Here is a 21,834-nt window from a genome sequence, read left to right on the forward strand (position 1 = left end):
CATAGACCCAGTAAGCTAAGTGAGATAAGCCAGATAAAGACACTGCATGAAGTCACACACATGTGAATCCAAAAAGAAGCTGCAAAACTACAATGAGCTATCACTTCACATGGGTCAGAATGGCCATCATTAATAAAGTCTACAAATAACAAATGCTGGACAGAGTGTGAAGAAAAAGTGTAGGAACCTCCTATACTGTTGGTGGGAATATAAACTGGTACAACCACTATCGAAAACAATATGGAGGTCCATCAGAAAACTATACGTAGAACTACCATATGACCCAGCAATCCCTCTCCTAGGCATATATTTACACAAAACTTTCATTCAAAAAGTACATGCACCCGTATGTTCATTGCAACACTATTCACAGTAGCCCAGACATGGAAACAACCTAAATGTCCACTGACAGATGAATGGATTAAGAAGATGTGGTATATATACACAATGGAGTACTACTCAGCCATAAAAAAGAACAAAAGAATGCCATTTTTGGCAACATGGATGGGACTAGAGACTCTCACACTAAGTGAAGTTAAGTCAGAAAGAGAAAGACAAATATCATACGATATCACTTATACCTGGAATCTAACATATGGCACAAATGAACTTATGTACAGAAAAGAAACAAACTCATGGGCATGGAGAACAGACTTGTGGTTGCCGAGGGGGAGGGAGTGTGATGGACTGGGAGTTTGGGGTTGGTAGATGTAAACTACTACACTGGGAGTGGATAAGCAATGAGATCCTGCTGTACGGCACAGGGAACTACGTATAATCACTTGTGATGGAACGTGATAGAGGATAACGTGAGAAAAATAGTGTATATACATGTATAAGTGGGTCACTTTGCTGTACAGCAGAAATGGACAAAATATTGTAAATCAACTATAATATAAATTTTTTAAAAATAAAATGAAGCAAGTTAATAGATACAAGAGAACATCTTGCTGGCTGTCTCAGGTGGGGGTGGGTACAGTAGTACAGACTTCCAGTCAAGGTTAAGTTCTGTAATGTTCTGCCTGGTGACTGCAGTTAATAATACTCTATGCTAAGGGAGTGAATAAAAGTTCTGTGATTATGTCAGGTGGTGGATGTCAACTAAACTTTCCGTGACAGTCATTTCACAGTATGTACATTTTTGTCACATCCCTACGTTGTACACCTGCAACTACCACAATGGTATCTGTCTACTACATCTTAAGAAAACTGCACAAAACTTTGATAAAAAATAGAGCACTGGTGACCCGTGTTGCTAAGCATTCAGATGCACTCACGAGAATGGGTTACTGGTGCCCCATCAGGACAAAAAAAAGAACAGGAAAGAAATTTATTTTTTAATGTTGGCCAATTTTTTTCACACTTGAGCAAAACCAGCAATTCAGAGATACAGGAAGCTCTCCAATCTTTAAACAGAATAAGTCTAAATGAAAAGGTACTTGAGAACAACATAGTTAAAAGGCTTAAAACCATATATAGGAAATCTTAAAAGAACCCAAAGTAAAAGGCATAGTAGGTATAGGGAACCAATGTTTGAAAACTGCTGGACTTTGCATTCAAAACAATGGAAGATCAAAAAGAGGGAAACAAAATCTTTAACGTTCTTGGGAACATAAAAGTCTATCAGCCTAGAATTCAATATCCAGTGATAATTTCCTGAAGTGGAAATGAAATGTTCAGAGAAATGAAGGCTGATTTTACTGCCAGCAGACCTATACTATAAGATGTGCTAAAGGAAGTTTTTTGAGTTAGAAACAAACTAAAAAGGGATACCAGATGGACATGTCTGTCTTTAGAAAGAAATGAAGAGCACTAGAAAGAATAAGCATGTGAGCAAATCACAATATTATTTTGCCTTTTTTCTCATTAAAAAACTTAAGTGACTGTTCAAAGCTATACGTATTTATATAGTAATTAATCCATTATATTGGGCATATGTTAAAATAAGATGCCTAACAGTCTAGCATAAAGAATAGGATAGGGCGTAGATGGAATTCTATTGTTGTAAGTTTCTTACCTCACATATAAAGTGCTCTAACGTTAATCAAGGTCAACTGGCAAGTTGTAATCCTTACAGCAACCATGAGAAAAGTCATGCAAGGAGACACAGCTACTAGCTAATAAAAGAGATAAAATGAAATAATGAAAAATACCTAATGAATCCACAAGAAGACAATAGAGGAGGAACAAAGGAGCAACAACATAAAGAGAAAGAGAAAACAAATAGAAGGTAGTCATAAACCAGATCATATGGAGAATTGTAATAAATGAAAAGGCACTAAACTCTTTATCTAAAAGGCAGAGATTTTCACTTAAAAAGCTATAAAGAAGGGACACAGATGCTCATGCCTCAGGACGGCCGGACGGGCCTTGCCAGTCCGAGATGAACGTGAAATGCAGTATCTGCAGAAAGACGGAAAGAACAAGAAGGGATTTACCACCCAAACGGCTAGAACTGAAAAACCAATGTGACTACATCAATACCAGCGAAAACAGAATTTCAGATACGAGGCTGGCCAGATCGGGAGAGGATCGTTTCGAAACGGTGAAAAGGTCAAGTAATCAAGAAGTCACCGCAACCCTAAATGTGAATGAAAATACACAATTTTTCATAGGTAATTATGAAATACATGAAGCAAAAACTGACGAAACTAAAAGCAAATCCAAAGTCACAGTTAAAGAGTTCAATGCCTCTCAGCAAATAATACAAAATAAACACAAAAGATCACTAAGAATATAGAAAATATGAATAACATTATCAACCTGCTTGACATAATTGATGTTTGCAAAACGCTACACAAAATAGCTTCAGAACACACAACGTTCTCCAGAGCTCTAAGGATACTGACCAAGGCAGATCCTATGCTAGGCCGTGAAACAAGACTCACTACATCGCAAAAGGTTAAGATCATAAATATTATCTTCTCTGACATTTATTTTATATTACTTAGGAGTTTGGGATTAACATAAACACTGTTGCTATATATAAAATAGAAAAGAGTTCCCTGGTGGTCTAGTGGTTAAGAAAATACTGCCGTCACTACTGCAGTGCAGATTCGATTCCTGGTCCAGAAAGTTCTGCAAATTGTGAGTGTGGCTAAAAAATAAGTAAGTAAAATAAAATAAGCAATCACCAAGGACCCACTGTATAGCACAGGGAATTTTACCCAATAGTTTGTAATACTGTATAAACGAATACAAAAAAGAATTTAAATACTATACTCTTATCTGAAATTGTTTTTTTTTGTTGTTGTTGTTGTTGTTCTTTTTAGGGCTTGTCCCACAGCATATGGAGGTTCCCAGGCTAGGGGTCGAATTGGAGCTGTAGATGCCGGCCACAGCCAGAGCAATTCAGGATCTGAGCTGCATCTTCGACCTACACCACTGCTCAGCAACACTGGACCCTTAACCCACTGAGCAAGGGCAGGGATCGAACCCACATGCTCCTGGATCCTAGTTGGGTTTGTTACCACTGAGTCATGACAGGAACTCCTGAGATTCTATTTTGTCTGATATTAATGTAGTCACACCTACTTTTAAGTTCTAGTATCTATAGATAGATAGATAGATAGATAGATAGATAGATGAATCACTGTGCCATACGCCTGAAACCAATACAACATTGTACATTTGTTACTCAAGTATATTTCGATTTAAGAGAATAAAAAATAAATATTCTTTAAAAATACTAAATTTAAACTCAATGTTAGTAGTAATAAAATATCTAGAAAATTTCCAAATATTTGGCAAATTTGTGGCAGATTTTAAATAAGAAATAGGTCAAGGAAAAAAATCTCCAGAAAAATTAGAAAATATTTTGAACTTAATGATGAAAAGACAACATATAGAGCATACGGGACAGAGATATAGTGATCCTGAAAGTACAACCTGTAGTTTTATTTTATTTTATTTTATTTGGCCACACCTGTGGCATGTGGAATATCCTGAGCCAGAGGCTGAACCCACACCACAGTTTTGATCTATGCCACAGCTGCGGCACCACCGGATTCTTAACCCACCGCACCACATGGGAACTTCCTAAACAGTTGTATTTTAATAGAAGAATATAAAATCAATTATCTAAGCTTCCAATATAAAACACCAGGTAAAAACAGAACACAATATACCCAATGAAATAGAAAGTAAACTCCAGAACACATCAGTGGAGCCCAACATTCGAAAAGATTAATATAATTTCAAGAAAATAGAAGGAAAACACAAGCTAGAAGGATGAAATTGGAGAGACAACTACAGATCAAACTGTTCCTGTATTAATAAGATAACAGAGGCATATTATGAACAATATTATGCCAAAATTTGACAATTACCCAGGTGGCACAAATTAGAAAATCTGCATTGTTATATATTTATTTTAAATACTTAATTTATAATGAAAATTCTACTCACGAGTGTTGGTTTGCAACCTCAGGAACTTCCCAGGTGCGATCTGAAACTGGTCCCCACGCACAGAAGGCAAGAGGAGAATAGAGAGAGAGGCAGACTCTCCAGATGGGCAGGTGGCCGTGTAACACGAAGGGAACTTGCTTATGAGGCTTGTCTTGCGTGCCTCACACAAGGAGGAGAGCACTCGCCCACCACTGTCTTTTTTTTTTTTTTTTTTTTTCAGCTGCACCCATGGCACATGAAGTTCCTGGGAGCCAGGGACTGAATCCTAGTCCCAGCTGCAACCTACACCACAGCTGCAAGGATGCCAGACTTTTAACCCACTGTGTCACAGCAAGAACTCCAGAATCTTAAAAGATCGCATGGGGAATTTAACTGGGTTCCGTCACATGTGTCCTTGCAGCGGTCTCCACAACACTGACTACCTCGAGGCTGTGTCCTGGAGCAGCTTCTGTCCTTCGGAAGGCAAGGAGGTCGCACTTTCCAAGGATGGGGGCGGGGGAGGGGAGGAGCTTCCTGTTCTCCTGCTGCCCTGGTCCCGCGGGAGGAGTCACCCAGACTCGGGTCCTCTTAATGACCTTCTCCAACGACAAGGAATCCCCCCAGTGCAGCTGAATTCATCAGTGAGTTGTATCATTTAGCAAAGAAACTATGTGAATCTTAAATGCTTTCAGAAGAAAGGATGAGAAAATGCTTCCCAGTTTCTTCTGTGAAATCAGCATTACCTAAAAGCAAAACAGGATAGAGACCTTACAAGAAAATAAATATAGACCAATGTTTCTCTTGAATGTGAATATAAAAGTCCTCATTAGGTACCAGAAAATTGAATCCAGCATCCTGACCTACTTGGGTTTATACCAGAAATGCAATATTTGTCCAACATTCAAAAATCAAGAAATATAATTCACATATTAAGAGAAAAGCATATGATCAGGTTAACAGATGCAGAAAATTGAGAAATTCAACACTTGTTCATCATAAAAACAATGAGCAAAGAAAAAATAGAAACTTAATATAACAAAAGTCATCCACAAATAAAACCTATAGCCAACATTATACGTAATCATGCAATTTTGAATGCTTTCTGTGTATAATTGGAGACAAGTTTCCGAATCTTATTTTTTTTCCACATTTTGCTGGAAGTCCCTAAAGAACGCAGTGAAGTATTAAAACATAAAACATAATAAAGACTGAAAAATAGTTAAAACTGTCTTCATCTGAAGCCCATATAATTCCGGCTTGGAAAATTCTGGGGCATATACAAAGTAATTATTAGAATTAAAAAGTCATTACCCAGGTCATAAGACGAGGTCATAAGACAAGGTCATAAGAATTAAAAAATCAACTTACCAGGTCAATATACAAAAACTAGTTGCAATGCTATATACTAGAGATAAATAATTGGAAAACAAATTTTAAAGTATCATTTACAACAGCATCTAAAAATGGAAAATACTCTTTCTAATAAATTTAAGAAAATATGTGTAGGACTGTTACACTAAAAGCTCCATATAAAAAATAGAGCTAACCATGTAGAGAGATATACTATGTTCATGAATTAGGAGACTCAGTGTTACTAAGATGTCAGTTTCCCCCAAATGACTTTACAGACTCAACACCATCCCACAAGCATTTCTGTGGAAAATAAAATACCGATTCAGCTATTTCCATGAAAATTCAGAACACTTGGTAAAGCTAATATAATTTTTTAAAGGTCAGAAGGATTTACAGTAATTGAGTTTAAGGCTTATTATAAAGCTATTTAAATTAGACAAGACAGGTGTTGCCTGTGGATGTTTCTACAAATCCATGGAACAAATCAGATATCCAAAAAATACACATAGTGGTTGATAGAATTTTGACAATTCTGAAAGAAAAACTGTCTTAACAATGGTGCCGGGGAGTTCCCGTCGTGGCGCAGTGGTTAACGAATCCGACTAGGAACCATGAGGTTGCGGGTTCGATCCCTGCCCTTGCTCAGTGGGTTAAGGATCCGGCGTTGCCGTGAGCTGTGGTGTAGGTTGCAGACGCGGCTCGGATCCTGCGTTGCTGTGGCTCTGGCGTAGGCTGGTGGCTACAGCTCCAATTCGACCCCTAACCTGGGAACCCCCATATGCCGTGGGAGCGGCCCAAGAAATAGCAACAACAACAACAACAACAAAAGACAAAAGACAAAAAAAAAAAAAAAAAAAGTGGTGCCGGGAAAACTAGATATCTAAGTGAAAAACAAATAAATAAATCTTGACCTCTAACCTGGAATACATGACAAAATTATCTTGACCTAAACATAAAAGCTAAAACTGTAAAGCACACAGAACAAACCATGGAAAAAACTGTTCTCAACCTCAGAGTAGGCAAAAACGTCTTAGAAAACACACCAGTACTGATGAACAAAACACAGCTTAGATAAGCTGGAATTTATGAAAGTTAAAAATTACTGCTCTTCATGAGATTTTGTTCAAAAAATTAAAGCATGGACCTTTAAAACTTTATTTTCAGGGTTCTCACTATTTCACCAAGAGAATGATCCAACTTGTCTCTGTGGAGGTGCTGGTTTGATCCCCAGTACAGTGGGTGAAGGATCCAGTGCTGCTGCGGCTGTGGCTTAAAATTTTTAAATGCAAGCTTTTAAGACTTTTTTAAAACAATGAAAACAGAGGAGTTCCCACTGTGGCTCAGTGGGTTAAGAACCTGACATACTCTCTGTGAGGATGCAGGTTCCATCCCTGGCCTGGCTCAGTGGATTAAGGATCTGGCATTGCCATGTGGCATAAGTCACAGATGTGGCTCAGATCAGGTGTCTCCATGGCTGTGACACAAGCCTGTAGTGGCAGCTCTGATTCCAACCCCAGCCCAGGAACTTCCATATGCTGCAGGTACAGCATGAAAAAGGAAAAAAAAAAAAAAAAAAAGGAAAATGGTAGGAAACATTCACAATTGTATGCAAGGAATTCTATCCAAAATGTATACTCCAGAAACTCAAAAAGACAGACAACTTTAAATATGGCAATTTCAAATCGTCTTCCAAACATAACACATACATATACAAAAGCCTAAAAGCCCATGAGAAAGTGTCCAACATTTTTGGGGTAATAGGCCAGGGAAAACCACACTGCGATTCCACCCCACACCCACCAGCGTGGCTAAAATCGGAAAAACTGATCACACCGTTGCTGCCGAGGAGGTGGGACAGTGGGAACCCGCATTTTGCCAGCAGAAGGGTAAGATATTTACATCTGACGTGGAAAGTAGTTGGTAATTTCTTACAAAGTTATGTGCACACTCAGCACAGACACAGCAATTGCACTCAGAACAAAACACACACACACACACACACACACATATCCGCAAACAGACCTGTGTAAAACTGCTCATATCAGCTTTTATTCTAAAAGCCGGAAACAACTTAAATATCCATTCGCAGGCAAGTGGAAAAACAAGCTAAGGTAGAGCCCACCCACAGCAATGAGAATGATTGGCGTCTTTGCCCACACGACACGTGTGGGCCATTCAGCAACCTTAGAACCTGTGACGGAAGCCAGACCCGAAGGGCTTGTTGGTGCCGTGTGGTTCCCGGTGTAGGAAGGGCTTAGCCAGCAAAGCGCAGGCAGTTTTCGCGGACTGGGGAGTGAGGGTGGGGTTGGCGGTGAGCGCAGGGATTGACGGAAGAGATTCATAGGGAACCTGCTGAGGGCAGCGATGCCTATCTTGATTGGCGTGTGGCGATACACTTACGCCTTCCCCAAGATTTAGCACAGCCTAAAGTCTGTGCCAGTTACTGTTTGTAAAACATTCCTCAATGAAGTTGGTGAGAAACGCAATAAGCATGTTCTGAGAGCGGGGTGATTCATTTCCCACTGCTGGGGCGGGGGGAGAGGCATCACTCTGCGGACCCCCCGCGGGGTACGACTTTAATACTCACGCACTAATTGGAAACAGCAGTGAGTGACCGTATGTACAGGACAGAAACAGACTCACGGACATAGAAAACAAACTTACGGGTACCAGAGAGAATGGGGACCAGTCAGGAGGGCATAAATTAGGAGTTTGGGACAAACACATACACACGACTATGCATAAACGGAAGAACCAACAAGGACCTACAGGATGGTACAGGGTGCTCTATTCAATATCTTGGAATAACTTATAATGGAAAAGAATCTGAGAAAAAAATATATATATATCACTGAATCACCTTGCTGTACACCTGAAGCTAATACACTGTTGTAAGTTAACTGCACTTCAATTAAAAACAGTTGTTGGAAAAAAGAGCAGTGACGCTTCATAAATAAATGCAGTCGTGATAACGAGAGGCCAGGGACTTTATGGGAAGCCAGATTAATTAAGCACGGAAGTAGTTTGAAGAGAGAACATTCTGAAGGACCCAGACCCGTCCCCCATCCAGGCACAAATCTTCTCCCCATGCTGAGCTCAGAGGAGCCTGCGTGAGGACACGGCCCCCACATGCTGAGAACAGATCCTCAGGGGTGTTTTGCTTCTCTTCTGTCTCCTTAAACCAACAGGGTTCCTTTCTGTGCCATTGGTTTCAGTGTATTTTATATCGGATCTGCAAATTTACCCTGACAGTTGCTTAAAAGCTAAAGGCCTAAGAGTGTATAGTAGTTCATATGTGCGTATATGTCGGTGCAATTACAACCAAAGAATTGAAGGTCTGGGAGAACACTTCTCCTTTTAAAGGGATCAACACATTATTCAAGGCTGGGAGATTGAGTATTCCTAAATGCCGTTATAATTGGAAGGGACCCAGAAATCTTGATTGGATGCTGGCCTGCCAGGGAAGAAATGCAGGAGTGCTGGCGGTCTTTGCACAATTCAGACACAGCTCTGCCTCTGAGCACACAGAGGCCCATTTGCTGGGATGGCATGAAAAGAATTCTTGTTTAGAAAACGCAGTGGCTTCATTTCCAAGTGAGAGGGCACTTTTGAGAATACTGACGAAAGGCCTAAAACCATTGACAGTCTGTCATGGTGGGATTTGGGTGTGTGCAGATATACCGGGGCAGCTATGTGACTCATGATTTCACTGAATTCCATCCGTGAACCATTCTACTTGCCAGAGCTTTCGATCTGCAGGTGATAGAAAGCTCCAGTTCAAGGTGAATGGGGCAAAGAAGCTAGGCTGTGGCTTTGGTCACTGAAGACACGGGTCAGAGTCGTCTTTGAGGATCTCACTTTTTCAGGACTGAATTTGTCTTTTCTTGCTTGGGTTTTCTTCTGTGCTGTCTCCTTCTCGGGTAGAATCTACAATCAGTGATGCTCCTGGCAAGTCCAGCCTTAGTTGTTGTAAGACTCAAGTTCAGGGACAGAGAGGAAAAAAAAACCACTTTTATTCTCAGATGATTCAAGCAGCAGCCATAGGCCTGACTCCCCTTGTCCAGCAGGACCACATGGACATCCCTAAACCGTCCATCATGGGCGAGGCACGGAGATGCTGGCCAACCCTGGTCCCTTGGCCCTGGCGGACAGCCCTGCCCAAGGAGCTGGGGGTTAAGAATGCAGTAGGGCTTGGTTCTCTAGAGGAAAACAAGTTAATGTTTGCTACCAGAAGACAGAGTGTAGATATTGGGTGGCAAACATTTATAACCACCTAGAGATCTTTCTCTCTTTAACTGCAAGCATTCTCTCATGCAATCCGTGTGAGTATAAATAAGTAAACACCACAATGTGAGGCATGATAACAGTACCCTTGGGCCACAAGGGAGAAGCATGATTTGAATGCAAGGATAGAAGGCGGCTTTGGAATTGTTTGAAAAATTTTATTCCAAAAGTACTAATGAGTCCACTGGTTTCCTCCTGGAAGCAAGCCAGCGGAAGTCCTCTTCTTGGTGACAGAAGCTTGAAGCTGTGGTCATCACATCTCCAGGTGACACGAAGGCCAGATGGTGAGTGAATTTGCTGGCAGGTAGCATGAGGGTCGCCAGGATGATGGGCCAACGGAATTAACTTGATGCAAAGCATATACTACGGAGGCTGAGGATTACGTACGAAGACTGACTCCACGAGGACGTGATGAAGAACCGCTTCCGCTGTCAAGCTCCAGGAACACCGGAGAGAGAATTAAACAAGGATATGTGCACCGTCTTACAGATGCTCAGGAGAGGAGATCTGAAAGCAAAAAGCTGGTGGCTCGGTGGGCAGTTGGGTGGTGTCAGCCTTGCTCTGGTTTGCAGGCCCACACCACCAACTGCCTGGAGAACCAGCAGAATTGGCTCCCTCGGAAGTTTCTGTGGGCAGCAGAAAGGGTGGATGGGCCTGGGGCTGTCTCACTTCCATGTCCTGCCCATCACATGCTGCCCATGCTTTCTCCTGGTCCTTGATTCCTCCTGGTTTAAGTGCCAACCACTGACCACTTTCTTATCTCAGATTTATGAAGTCCTGGACCTCAGGATGGTCCCATGTTTGGAGTCTATGGGGAAGTAGTTTGAGACACGGAAGAACCTCCTTATGACTGTGGGCCCATGACATCTGTGAATCAGATGCTCACGTCAGAAGCCCCATGTCTGAGCCCAAGCAGTGTCCCTGGCCAACCACCTCCAGGATGAATGTCTTGTGGCCCCCCTCCTCTAGTGCCACCATCACTGCAGTAGCTGGTGACATCCAGAGAGCGTTGAGATTCCCCCAGAGAATTTCGCAGTACCCTGGGCATACCATGGAAGGATCTGGAAGCCAATCGGCTTAGGGCCCCAGCGAGATGCCATTCCAGGGAGACACGTTACCTGACTCCCCACCAGAGACACATCTACACCCACTCGTGTTATGAATCCTCCAGGAAACACCCTCCACTCCTGACACTGCTTTCTGCCAGGCTGCGCTATGCTATGTCCCACTTTGGGGGACCTGGAAGCAGAGGATAAACAAAGCTAGGTCTCTGGCTGTGCTGTGGCCTAGTCTGGTGCCTGACCCCTGGGAAGACCGGGGAACAGGGACATAGTCAGGAGAAAAGATGTCCCATCTTGGATGTTCCTTGGGGTGGACTCCAGGTCTTTTTTTTTTTTTTTTTTTTGTCTTTTTGCCATTTCTAGGGCTGCTCCCATGGCACATGGAGGTTCGCAGGCTAGGGGTTGAATTGGAGCTGTAGCCGCCGGCCTACACCAGAGCCACAGCAACACAGGATCTGAGGCCCCTCTGCAACCTACACCACAGCTCACGGCAACACTGGCTCTTTAACCCATTCAGCAAGGCCAGGGACCGAACCCGCAACCTCATGGTTCCTAGTCGGATTCAATAACCACTGAGCCACAGTGGGAACTCCTGGATCTTTTTGTCAACTACAAGGCAAACCCTGCCTGGAGTTGACCTGGTGCCCAGCAGCTGCCAAGCAGCCTCCTTTGGGACATCCAAACTGACCGGTCCCATTAGGATTGGTTTTGAAACCTTTGCACTGGCCCGTATGTGTGCGCGGCCTCGACGCGAATGCCATGAGTGACTTTACAGTATATTCGAAACAGATCCCTGGACAGCTTCTTTCAAGAAACACGGGTTTGCCACTGATTTCAGAAGAATATCCATGAGTCATCCATTCGATTCTCTGAACAGATACTGCTGACTTTAGGCAGAACAGTAGGAGGGATGGGTCTCTGAGGTGCGGTGGAATCTGGCACCTGCACAGCTGGCTGGCCTGGGAGCAGTAACTCTTAGCCCCTGCCATGGATCAAAGGCTGAGCGAGAAGGGAGCTGTGGCCTCTGCCAACCGGCAGCCAGATCCAGAGCTGAACTTTAATTCTTAACAGCCAGGTTTGCTCTGTGCACATTCATGAAAAGCCCCCTGAGTGCCCAAGGTGGTTTCTCTGCTCATTAAATTGAGTTTGTGGTCAGCCTTCTGCCTAAAAAAAGCACAACAATCGCACTGACTGCGACTTCAGGTGCAAGTGGTGTTTATTCCCTCTAACTAAAAGATGAAGATTGTACAGCGCTCCCTTTCCCCGGCCCACGTCCAGAATTAAGTTATTCAGATTTTGCAAAGGTGTGAACTAAATACAAGCAACCCTCATGCTTCGGGCCCAGGCACTCAGTGACCGGCAGGAGGCAGCCAGAACCACTGTATTTTCTGCAAAAACTCCTGGGGCTGCCCGGACCTTACCTGGAACAGGAGCTCCTGGAAGGCTCCCCTTCCTGCAGAAGCTACGCTGAGTCTCCTCCCCTTAAAGGCTGGCAGCTCTGCCAGCCCAACGTCATCTCTGTCCACGGGCACCCCGGAGATGCTCGCCCAGCATCCCCAGGCAGCTTGCGACTTGTCCAGAAAGCGCATAGGCCTAGGGTTACCCCCAGGTGTCCCCCATGTCCCTTCATTTCCCACTCTGTCCGCTGATGTGCTCCCATCCCAGGGCACCTGGTCTTTTTCCCCCCAAGGAGAGACCTTCCCTCCGCTGTTCAAAGTTGAAGAAGCCAAAAGGGACTGGATCAGATTTCATGGCCATACGGGGCCTTGGCCCCTCGTGTAGGTGGTCCTGGCCTAAACACGTGAACACGAGGACGTGTTCAGAACACACTGCCCACGCTCGTTCGTGCCATCCCCGCTGCCTGAGGGTGCTCTCAGGAGAGGATGCCCAGGCTGAGAAGTCACGTGGGGCAGGCTGGATCGGGAGGCTGCAGGGAACCCGTGTCAGGTGCTGCAAGCCACTCACAGGGAGAGGCTGAGGTTTCTGTGCCATGCTAGCTCCTGCCCTGAGGGAAGGGAAATACCACGTCCCCAAGACCAGGGGTGTTGGATGAGATGACAGAGATGGTGGCGAAGGGGCCCAGGACGGTGGGAGGCATGAGGCCTGAGTGCCTCTCAGCTTTTCCTCCCGGCCTTTCTCTCAGCTTTTCCTCCCGGCCCTCCTCCCGGGGTTCCTCCTCCTCCCTCCTTCCCTACTTGGCCCTCATAGGTCCTGGATGGGGAGCACAGGGAGAGCAACCCCCTAGAGGCCTGCCCTTGTTTAATAAGCCGCTGTTTCAGAGATGGGTGCAAACTCCCTGCACCTAAGACACAGCCGCTGCTCCGAAGCCTCCAACAGACAGAATTGTGGCCGCGAGGGGGGAGGTGAGAGGCCTTATGCCTAAGGGGACAGAAAGGCCATGTGGAGGCAGCTTTGAACTTGGCCTGGACCCCATCTGCTCCACTGCTGCTCAGGATGGGCAGGGGCCAGGCACAGACTCACTGAAGAAGACCGGGCTCTTGCTATCGGGTTTAATCTGGATCCCAGAAAGAATGATGGGAGGGATAAAATGGGTTAAAACCGGATGAGGGGCCAGGAACATGCTGCAGTCCCAGGGGACCTTGGGGTGCCCACCCATCTGAAGATTTTTTTCTTCTTAGTCCTTTTAAAGATGAGAAAACAGGGACCCTGAGACATCACCTGTCCAAGATCACAAAACCGTCCCCTGGTAGAGCCCGACAAAACTCATGTCACTTCACTCCCTGACCTGGGATTCTGCTGCTGATGCTTCCTCTGCAGCTTGAGAAGAATGTAGATGAAATAAAGTAAAATAAAGTAGGATTCGCAAACTCCATGATTGTTCCTCCAGTGTCGCAACTAAGCAAGGCTGCCCGGGCATCGTTCTCCACAAAGGACAGAAGTCCTCCTAAAATTGCTTCCCCCCCTCATCTCCCCACCTCCGAGTGTCGCTGCTCAAATAAAGAGGTTTGGACCTTGGGTAGCATAATTAGTTCATTCTGTCCGCCCTCCCTCTTCTCCGCGAGCTCCAGGTCTCATGATCTCAGCTTTCCACCCTGCCCCTGAGAGCTGCCACAAAGGCTTTCTGACTCAAGGGGACCCAGGATTGCGATGGCATCAGAAGAGACTTTGTGATTCTCTCCATCAGACCCCCAAACAACTTTCCAGCTAGAAGTAGAATCTTCTGCATGTGCTGGTCCAGTTTTATTCTTATGAGTCACACCTATTTGGGGCCCCTCCCATGTAACCATACGACAAACCATGTTGTCCAAACAAAAACAAATGTGATCTAGAAAGACTTGAGAAGAGTTAGTCTGAGTGGCCAGGCTGCTGAATCCCAAGACCTCAGTCTCTTGCTGTATGATAACAGGGAGAAAGAGGGGGCTGGCAAAGGCCGAGGGGTTTAAATCTTTCTAGACATGGAAACCATTCACCCAACTCTGTTTTTCATTTTTGTGTGTGTTTTGGTGAATTAAGGAGAAGCAGCTTCTGGCCCAGTCTTCCTGAGGCAGGGGATAGATGGGCTCCAGGATAGACACTTAAAACCAGCCTCTTCTTTATACTTCCTGAGGGAGGAAACAAGTGGGCTGCAGGATAGACGTGTAGAACCAGCCACCTATCTGAACCTCAACATAGAGCTAACAGGCACAAGGCAAATAACTGGTGGGTGTCTTCTGTGAACTTGTGAAATAAACGGTAATGACAGATGAGAAGAGGGGCTGAGCCCTGCTTGGGCAAAAGACCAAGAGGTCACATACTTCCTATCCTCAGGGTCAAGGAGACCCCAACTCCACAGGTGCAGCAAGACCCTCTGGGTCAGAAAGGGAGGGGGCGCCAGGCCATGCTAAGTCTAGATCACCTTCCCACCACGCCTTGCTCGGGAATCCATCTTGGCCAAAAGATGCACCTGCAGATCAGGGCGGGGCCTGGGTCTGGTCAGGCGTCAAAGAGAAAACAAGATAACTGGCCAAAGGAAAGCCAAGACCTGGGAGAACTGTCCTATGGAAGTGGTTTGAATCACCTCTCTGGTGCGCTCCTCATTCAGGGGGATGCCTGCACCCTCACTCCTCTTTGCTTCTGCATTAGATAAACAAACTAGCCCCCCCCCACAGTGTATCATGTTCCTGGCATTAAACATTGTATCTATCTTTGTCTCCTTGAAACATTCTTGCTTCCAATGGGGATGGGGGCAAGAATCAGGGCAATTCTGCTTTAGCCTGTAGCTGACCTAGTGGCTGGGATTCCCAGTTTTCATCCAGGCTGCCCAGGTTCAATTCCTGAGCAGAGAATAAAAATCTCGCTTCAAGCCATCACCCACTGCTGTCTCTCCAAGATCATTCCTATGGCCTCCCTGTCTTCTGCAGTTCATGGAAATGGGGTTTGTCCACTTTTTTTTTTTTTTTAGTCTCTTTAGAGCCACACCCACGACATAAGGAGGTTCCCAGGCTAGGGGTAGAATTCAAGCTATGGCCAGCCACCTACTCCAGAGCCACACAGAGTCTGCAACCTACACCACACACAGCTCGTGGCAATGCTGGACCCTTAACCCTCTGAGCAAGGCCAGGGATTGAACCCACATCCTCATGGATGATAGTTGGATTCACTAACCACTGAGGGATGATGGGAATTCCTCGTCCACTTCTTATAAAGAAGTAGGGGAGGAGAAAAAGTGGTCTCAAAGCACCCACCCACAGCCCAGGGCCTGACTCCGCAGGGAAAATGTTGTATGTTCATACATCTGAACTTTTTCTTTCTGTCCTTTTAGGGCTAAACCCACAGCAAGTGGAAGTTCCCAGGCGAGGGCTCACTATGCCACTTGTCGCCACCATAGCCACTGCAGGCCAGATCAAAGCCAATCTGCAACCTACACTGCAGATTGCAGCAACCCTGGATCCTAAATTCATTGAGTGAGGCCAGGAATCAAACCTGCCTTTTCAAGGATACTAGTTCACTTCTTAACCCCCTGAGCCACAACGGAAACTCCCATCTGAGCATTTTCAGTGATTCTAAGATGACGCAGTAGGAATTTGGGAATGGACATCCCTATAGAAATTCCATTTTAGGGATTAATTCGAAGTTACCTTTTTTTCTTTATCCAAAAAAAAAAAAAAAAAAAAGTAGCACATCCATGCATCACTATCAAAAAGTAAAAAGAAGTCTGAGCCACACTGGCCACTGCCTAACGATTTAGCCTTCTAGTGAAGTTCATCTGAAATCTTTCTATTCATGACAGGAGAGAGTGGACAGGGAAGGGGAGACAGAGGGATGGGGCAGACAGATCGGCAGAGGTTCAGAAAGTCCGCTCCACGGATTGCCGAGGACTTTCTTACTCTTACAGACCTATACCTCTGGGTTTCTTAAATGTAAGGAGGAAACAAAACAAAACAAAGCAAATCCTCCCCATAGGCTGCTAAGCAAACGCGGCCTGCCTTCGAATTCCTGAATTCCTACCTGAGCACAGTTTGTTTCAGGTTTTTCCACAGTCGCAAGACCCCAGCTGTCCACAGGGAGGAAAGCCAGAGGGGGCCAATTAGGAAGGAAGGAATTAAAAGGAAGAAGAACGGAATGGAAAAAGCCCAGATGAAAGGTCCAGGGGAGAGGGAGAGACAAGGCAGGCGAATGGCAGCCGCCGGCGGAGGTGGGGAGGCGGCTGCGCGGGAGGCAGACAGGTGGGTCTCGGGCCAGGCAGGGAGCTGGCGGGCGGGCGGTCCTCCCCACCGTGGGCAGCGCCCGCCGCCGCGGCGACGCCTCCCGAACCCCGGGCCGCAGAGGAGGGGGCGGGGAGCGCGCGGGGCGGGAGGCGGCTGCGGCAGGGGAGGCGGGGAGGCGGGGAGGCGGGGAGGCGGGAGGCGGGTGGCGGGTGGCGGGCGCGCGGACTCCCACTCCGGCCTCGGTGCCACTCGCCCGCCCGCCTGCGGCGCTCTGGGCATCTCTTACGCCTCCGACGCGCCGCGGATACCCCAGCATCCCAGCCGCTTGGTCGCGGGCGTCCCCCGCTCCTGCCGGAGGCGAGAAGCGAGGCCAAGTCCGGGTGCCCCCAGAGCTCAATTCGTTGCGGAGACGCGGGGACCAGACCAGAGGATGAGCGGCGGAGGGCGGCGCGGGCACTGACGCGAGTTGGGGCCACGGCTCCCCACCGGCGGCAGCACGATGAGCCAGCCCGCGGAGACGCCCTAGCCGGGTGCACGCGCCGGGCGGAGCGCGCAGGTGGGGCTGTGCTCTCCGTGCGCCCTGCGCGGGTCCCCCGCGGGCCGGAGGATGGGCGCCGGTGCCCTGGGCCCGCGCCCACCGCTGCTGCCCCCGCGCCCGCCGCGAGCCCGGCGTCAGGCCGGCCCCCTGCGCTCATGTATGTAGGCTGGGCGCCCGCCCGCCCCCCGGGATAAGGGTGCATGTTGGGAGTTCGCGTCCCGGGGCGCCCTTCCGCTTCCCTGCTGCTCCGGAGGGGTTCCCCCCAAATCCCAAGTTTGTACTTAGGCATGATCCTCTGGGCTGAGGTCGACCGGGCAGGGGCTGGGGGTGAGCAGAGGGCAGGAATGACCCCAGCCTGCTGGAATTGGGTGGGGATGAGAGGGAGGAAGCACCCCGAATGGCGCTGAATCGGGGGACTGGGGGGAGCCGGAGGGCTAGGTGGAGAGGGGCTGGGTGGCCAGCACCCCGCAGCATCTAGGGTTCAGTCGGCCCCTTTGGGCGGAAGAAAGTTTGGGAGCCAGAAAGGCTTTCAGAACCTGGGAGAGGGAGGGGGACTAGACCCTGCCTTGCGCCCTCCAACCCTGGGCTCCTCCACCGCACACCTTAGTGCTGCCGGCCCTTCTGCTCCACCGCCACGATCCGCTTCCCAGTCAAAGAATTTAGGAGGCCGAGCGCCGCGGCCCACGCAGAGGTCAGTGCTAGCGCCGCGAGTCGCTGAGCGGCTGCCCCGGTGGCGGGTGGAGGAGCCAAAGCTTCCCGAAGCCCCGACACGCAGCCTGAATGGGAGGGTGGGCTGGGGGGGGGGGTAGTCAGGGAACTTCCCCGCAACCCCGCCTGGGGAGCAGGGCGGGGAAAGGGGCGTTTGCTCCCTGCACCGGTGTTGTGTAAAAAGTTGTTAGGATGAATCACCAGATGCTAAGAGCTTTCCCCCCCCCCCCCCGCCCGTCCTTCTTCCCCAAACACCCTCAGGCAGCGAGGAAGGGTTTCCCTCTTATTTTCCCGCACGACCGCCAGTCTCCACTCCACTGCGGAATTCTCCACTGAGTAATAAGCGTTAGGAAAGTGTGGCCAGGACGCAGAGAGGGGCGCCCGGCCGCCTGGGTTATGTGGCTCCATCCCAGTCTTGCAGGGGGCGCGGGCCCGGCTCGCTGCATCCCAGAGGCTCCGCCACCCGCTAATCAAGACGACACGAGAGAAACACTGCTGGCCAGTGTTTTTCTGGGACTTGGCCTCCATGTACGTGTCCGCAGTCTGGGACGTGTAGGAACCCTGGCCGTGCCCCGATGCTGCCCCTGCCCGCGTGGTCCAGCGCGCTCATCCAGGGAGCAGCCGAGCTGGGCGGCGCGGGGCCGGGTGGGGGCCGGGCGCGCGCGGGCCGCGGGGCTCAGCTGTGCTGCTGTTCTCTCCGCAGGGACGGCGGCTCCCGGCTGGCGGCGGCGCGCCCCCGGGCTGTGAATGCGACTCGCCCCTCGGCCGCGCTCCCCGCCCGCCCGCCCGCCGGGACGCGGTAGGGGATGCCCAGCTCCACTGCGATGGCAGTTGGCGCGCTGTCCAGTTCCCTCCTGGTCACCTGCTGCCTGATGGTGGCTCTGTGCAGCCCGAGCATCCCTCTGGAGAAGCTGGCCCAGGCGCCGGAGCAGCCCGGCCAGGAGAAGCGCGAGCACGCGTCTCGGGACGGCCCGGGGCGGGTGAGCGAGCTCGGGCGCCCTGCGAGGGACGAGGGTGGCGGCGGCCGGGACTGGAAGGGCAAAGGCGGCCGCGGGCTGACCAGCCGGGAGGCGTGGAGCAGGCAGAAGCAGGCCTGGCCCGCCCAGGGCGGGGGCGCCAAGGCCGGGGACCTGCAGGTGCGGCCTCGAGGGGACACCCCCCACGAAGAGCCCCCGGCCGCCTCCGCCCAGGACGCCGCGGGCTCGGACCCGGGGCCCACGCTGGAGCCGCCGGAGGAGTACGCGTACCCGGACTACCGCGGCAAGGGCTGCGTCGACGAGAGCGGCTTCGTGTACGCGATCGGAGAGAAGTTCGCGCCCGGCCCCTCGGCCTGCCCGTGCCTGTGCACCGAGGAGGGGCCGCTGTGCGCTCAGCCCGAGTGCCCGCGGCTGCACCCGCGCTGCATCCACGTCGACACGAGCCAGTGCTGCCCGCAGTGCAAGGAGAGGAAGAACTACTGCGAGTTCCGGGGCAAGACCTACCAGACTCTGGAGGAGTTCGTGGTAAGAAGCGAGCGCCCGCCGGGCGGCTTCGCAGCTCCCAGGAGAGGGTGGAAGGCTCTGTGCGCCCCGTTTGGAAAAGAGGCGCTCTCTGGTTCTCAGAGGTTGACGGCGCTGTGCTCGCCTCTCCTTGGCAGGACCCCCTCCCCCCCATTTCGGTGCAGAGGTAGTTCTTTAAAGCCACGTGCCCAATCCACGTTCCTTCGCTGTACAAGGGTTTCCTTAGAGGGAAGCCCGGGGCGCTAAAGGCAACAGCCAGAGCAAAAGTACTGGCTGTACTTTAAACATCAATTTGCTGCTGGTAATTTAAAAGTGTTACCGCTGAAATGCGCAACCTGTTTTCAAACAAAGGGTAATTCACCGTGCCATTTGGGATGTATTCTTCAGCTAATAGCTCATTAAGAGAGACTCTTCCCATAAATAAGCCATTTCCCTAGATTCTGTGTTGGCTATCATGCAAACGTTCCAGAAATTACAAGAAAAAAAAAATGCTTTCTCACTGGATGCCAAAACAGAGTAGATGGCAAAACGGAGAAATCCAGTTTGAAGTTTTAGTGAGTACGGGTTTTGGTGAATAAGCAGCCCTGGCTATTTCCTGAATGTCCACTAGGCTCCAGCCTGCCTTTTGCACCCGTATTAACTTAGTTAAACCTCACACCACACTGTAAAAGTAGGTTATTGCCTGGTATTCCCAGTTTATGGAAAAGAGACAACTGAGACACAGAATATTTGACTAAGGTGTTGAAGGGCTAACATAGCTGTTAAGAAGCAGATTCATGTGGCTTTTACCCCCTACACTGAACCCAAAGCCCACCCCCACCCAGGGCTAGTGCAGATCAGGATACCACCCAGCATTTGCTCTAGCTGGGGGGTGAACTCCCCCTGAAAGCCTGCTTCTTCACTAGTAAACCAGGAAGAGAGTTGCTCTGCTGTTCAGCCATTCCAGGCCCCCAAGGTAGGCTCCCCCCTCCCCCGGGCTGTCCTGGACTTGGCCAGTTGCCTTGTGTGCCAGAGGTTTCCCGGGCCAAAGAGGGGGTCCTTGGACCTATAGCCCCCAAAGCTGAGCAAGGAAGGCAGGTGGGGAAGAATCCCTCAGGGTCCCCAGAATATAGCCTCTGAGATCTTCAGATTCAGAATGTGCCCAGGATGTGACAGCGTGTAGTGAGTTGTAGGAGTCAATTCCGAAGGTTTGTAGAAATACAACCTAGGAAGGACAGATCTATAGAAAATGCCCCAGTGTTGTTGAAAGACTGCTGGGATTTAGTCAGGAAACATGAATTCCCATACTGGTGATGCCACTAACCAGCTGCGTGACAGGGACAAAGCATATCTCCCCTCTAGTTTTCTTTTTCCTCATTTGTAAAGTAAGGGCCAGCCATTCCTAAGGCTCTTTGGATCTGTAGCCCGGGGTCTGTCTCCAAGCAAGCCTGTTCAATACAGTTCTTTGGAGCGACAGATAAGAACTTCGTGGGAACCAGGCCCTGGCCATACAACAGAAGCAAGTCAGGGCCCCGGCCCTCAAAATGCTCCTGGAGTACCTGTCCAGGTGTTTGGGGTGCAGTCCGGAAGGGCAGAAGTGAAGCTGGCCGTAGGAGCTGGTGAAGCCTAGAGGAGGGACCCTCCTCCATTTCAGCCTGGAACAGCACCTAAGGAGTCTCCAGAGTTTTAATTTCTTAAGAAAATCAAAGCGTTTTAAGATCAAAGACAAGGAGTTAGTTTTTAATGAAGAATTTTATTGTTTGCGTTATATGTAGTTGCATAGTCATTTAAGAGTCCCGTGAGCTAGGCTGAGGGCTTACTAGCATTTTGATCTCAAAAACCCGAACACATCACAGGGCAGCCATCCCAGATAGAAGGAAGAATTCAAACTTCTGTTTCAGTTACTCATTACTAAAGGCTGGATGCCATGAAGCTGCCTCTAGCCTATGGGGAAGGGGGTTTCTTACTGGATCTCTCTTTTCAAAAATTGGTCCATAGCTAGAAGGTGTTCTCCACTCTGGAGATGGAGATGAGAGTCACAGAAGAGAAGGGGAGATTGTAATCTGGGGAAGAATCAGAATGCCAATAAAGCTCTTCTTAGAGTATTAAGTGCATTCTTCGTCTTCAGGTGACACTCCGTTCTCTTAACTTTCACCCAGTCCTTACCAGCTGCTAGGAGGGGCATGGACACATGCATGAGGGTGGCACAGCTGCCACAAAATTTTAATTATAATTATACCCCCCGCTCCTCCAATAGATACAGCTACTAATGATTTCCTTGTCTATATCATGCTTGTTCATTTCTGTTAGTATCAGAAACATTTGTGGGCCTTTGCACAATTTAGTGTGGCTTCGTGTGAGTTTCCTGTCACTTACAA

General features: G+C 48.6%; 1 protein-coding gene and 1 long non-coding RNA gene across 7 annotated transcripts in view; one reads left to right on the top strand and one right to left on the bottom strand.

Moving 5' to 3' along the window:
* LOC110255548 (uncharacterized) overlaps positions 1-16,841 on the bottom strand; it is a 266,752-nt gene extending 249,911 nt beyond the window's left edge. For 2 of the 3 annotated variants that reach the window (XR_014816885.1, XR_014816886.1), the window contains exon 1: positions 4,408-5,129. This is a non-coding gene — a long non-coding RNA (uncharacterized LOC110255548). Of the gene's footprint in view, positions 1-4,407; positions 5,130-16,532 lie in introns of those variants that run through there. The other variant, XR_014816887.1, reaches the window with a different exon arrangement.
* A 113-nt stretch (positions 16,842-16,954) lies between these two features.
* Positions 16,955-21,834, top strand: part of VWC2 (von Willebrand factor C domain containing 2) — a 101,282-nt gene continuing 96,402 nt past the window's right edge. Inside the window, exons 1-2 of one of the 4 annotated variants that reach the window (XM_021063907.2) lie at positions 16,955-17,427; positions 18,682-19,480. In XM_021063907.2, coding sequence (XP_020919566.1) covers positions 18,785-19,480 — 696 coding nt within the window. In that variant the 5' untranslated portion in view covers positions 16,955-17,427; positions 18,682-18,784. Of the gene's footprint in view, positions 17,428-17,848; positions 17,962-18,264; positions 18,507-18,681; positions 19,481-21,834 lie in introns of those variants that run through there. The other 3 variants (XM_084978553.1, XM_084978552.1, XR_014816883.1) reach the window with 3 other exon arrangements.

The sequence above is a fragment of the Sus scrofa genome, chromosome 9, assembly GCF_054392235.1.
Source record: "Sus scrofa isolate SSC_HxYL_T2T_F1_AM1 chromosome 9, Sscrofa_HxYL_maternal_Yorkshire_Landrace_v2.0, whole genome shotgun sequence".
Taxonomy (NCBI): Eukaryota; Metazoa; Chordata; class Mammalia; order Artiodactyla; family Suidae; genus Sus; species Sus scrofa.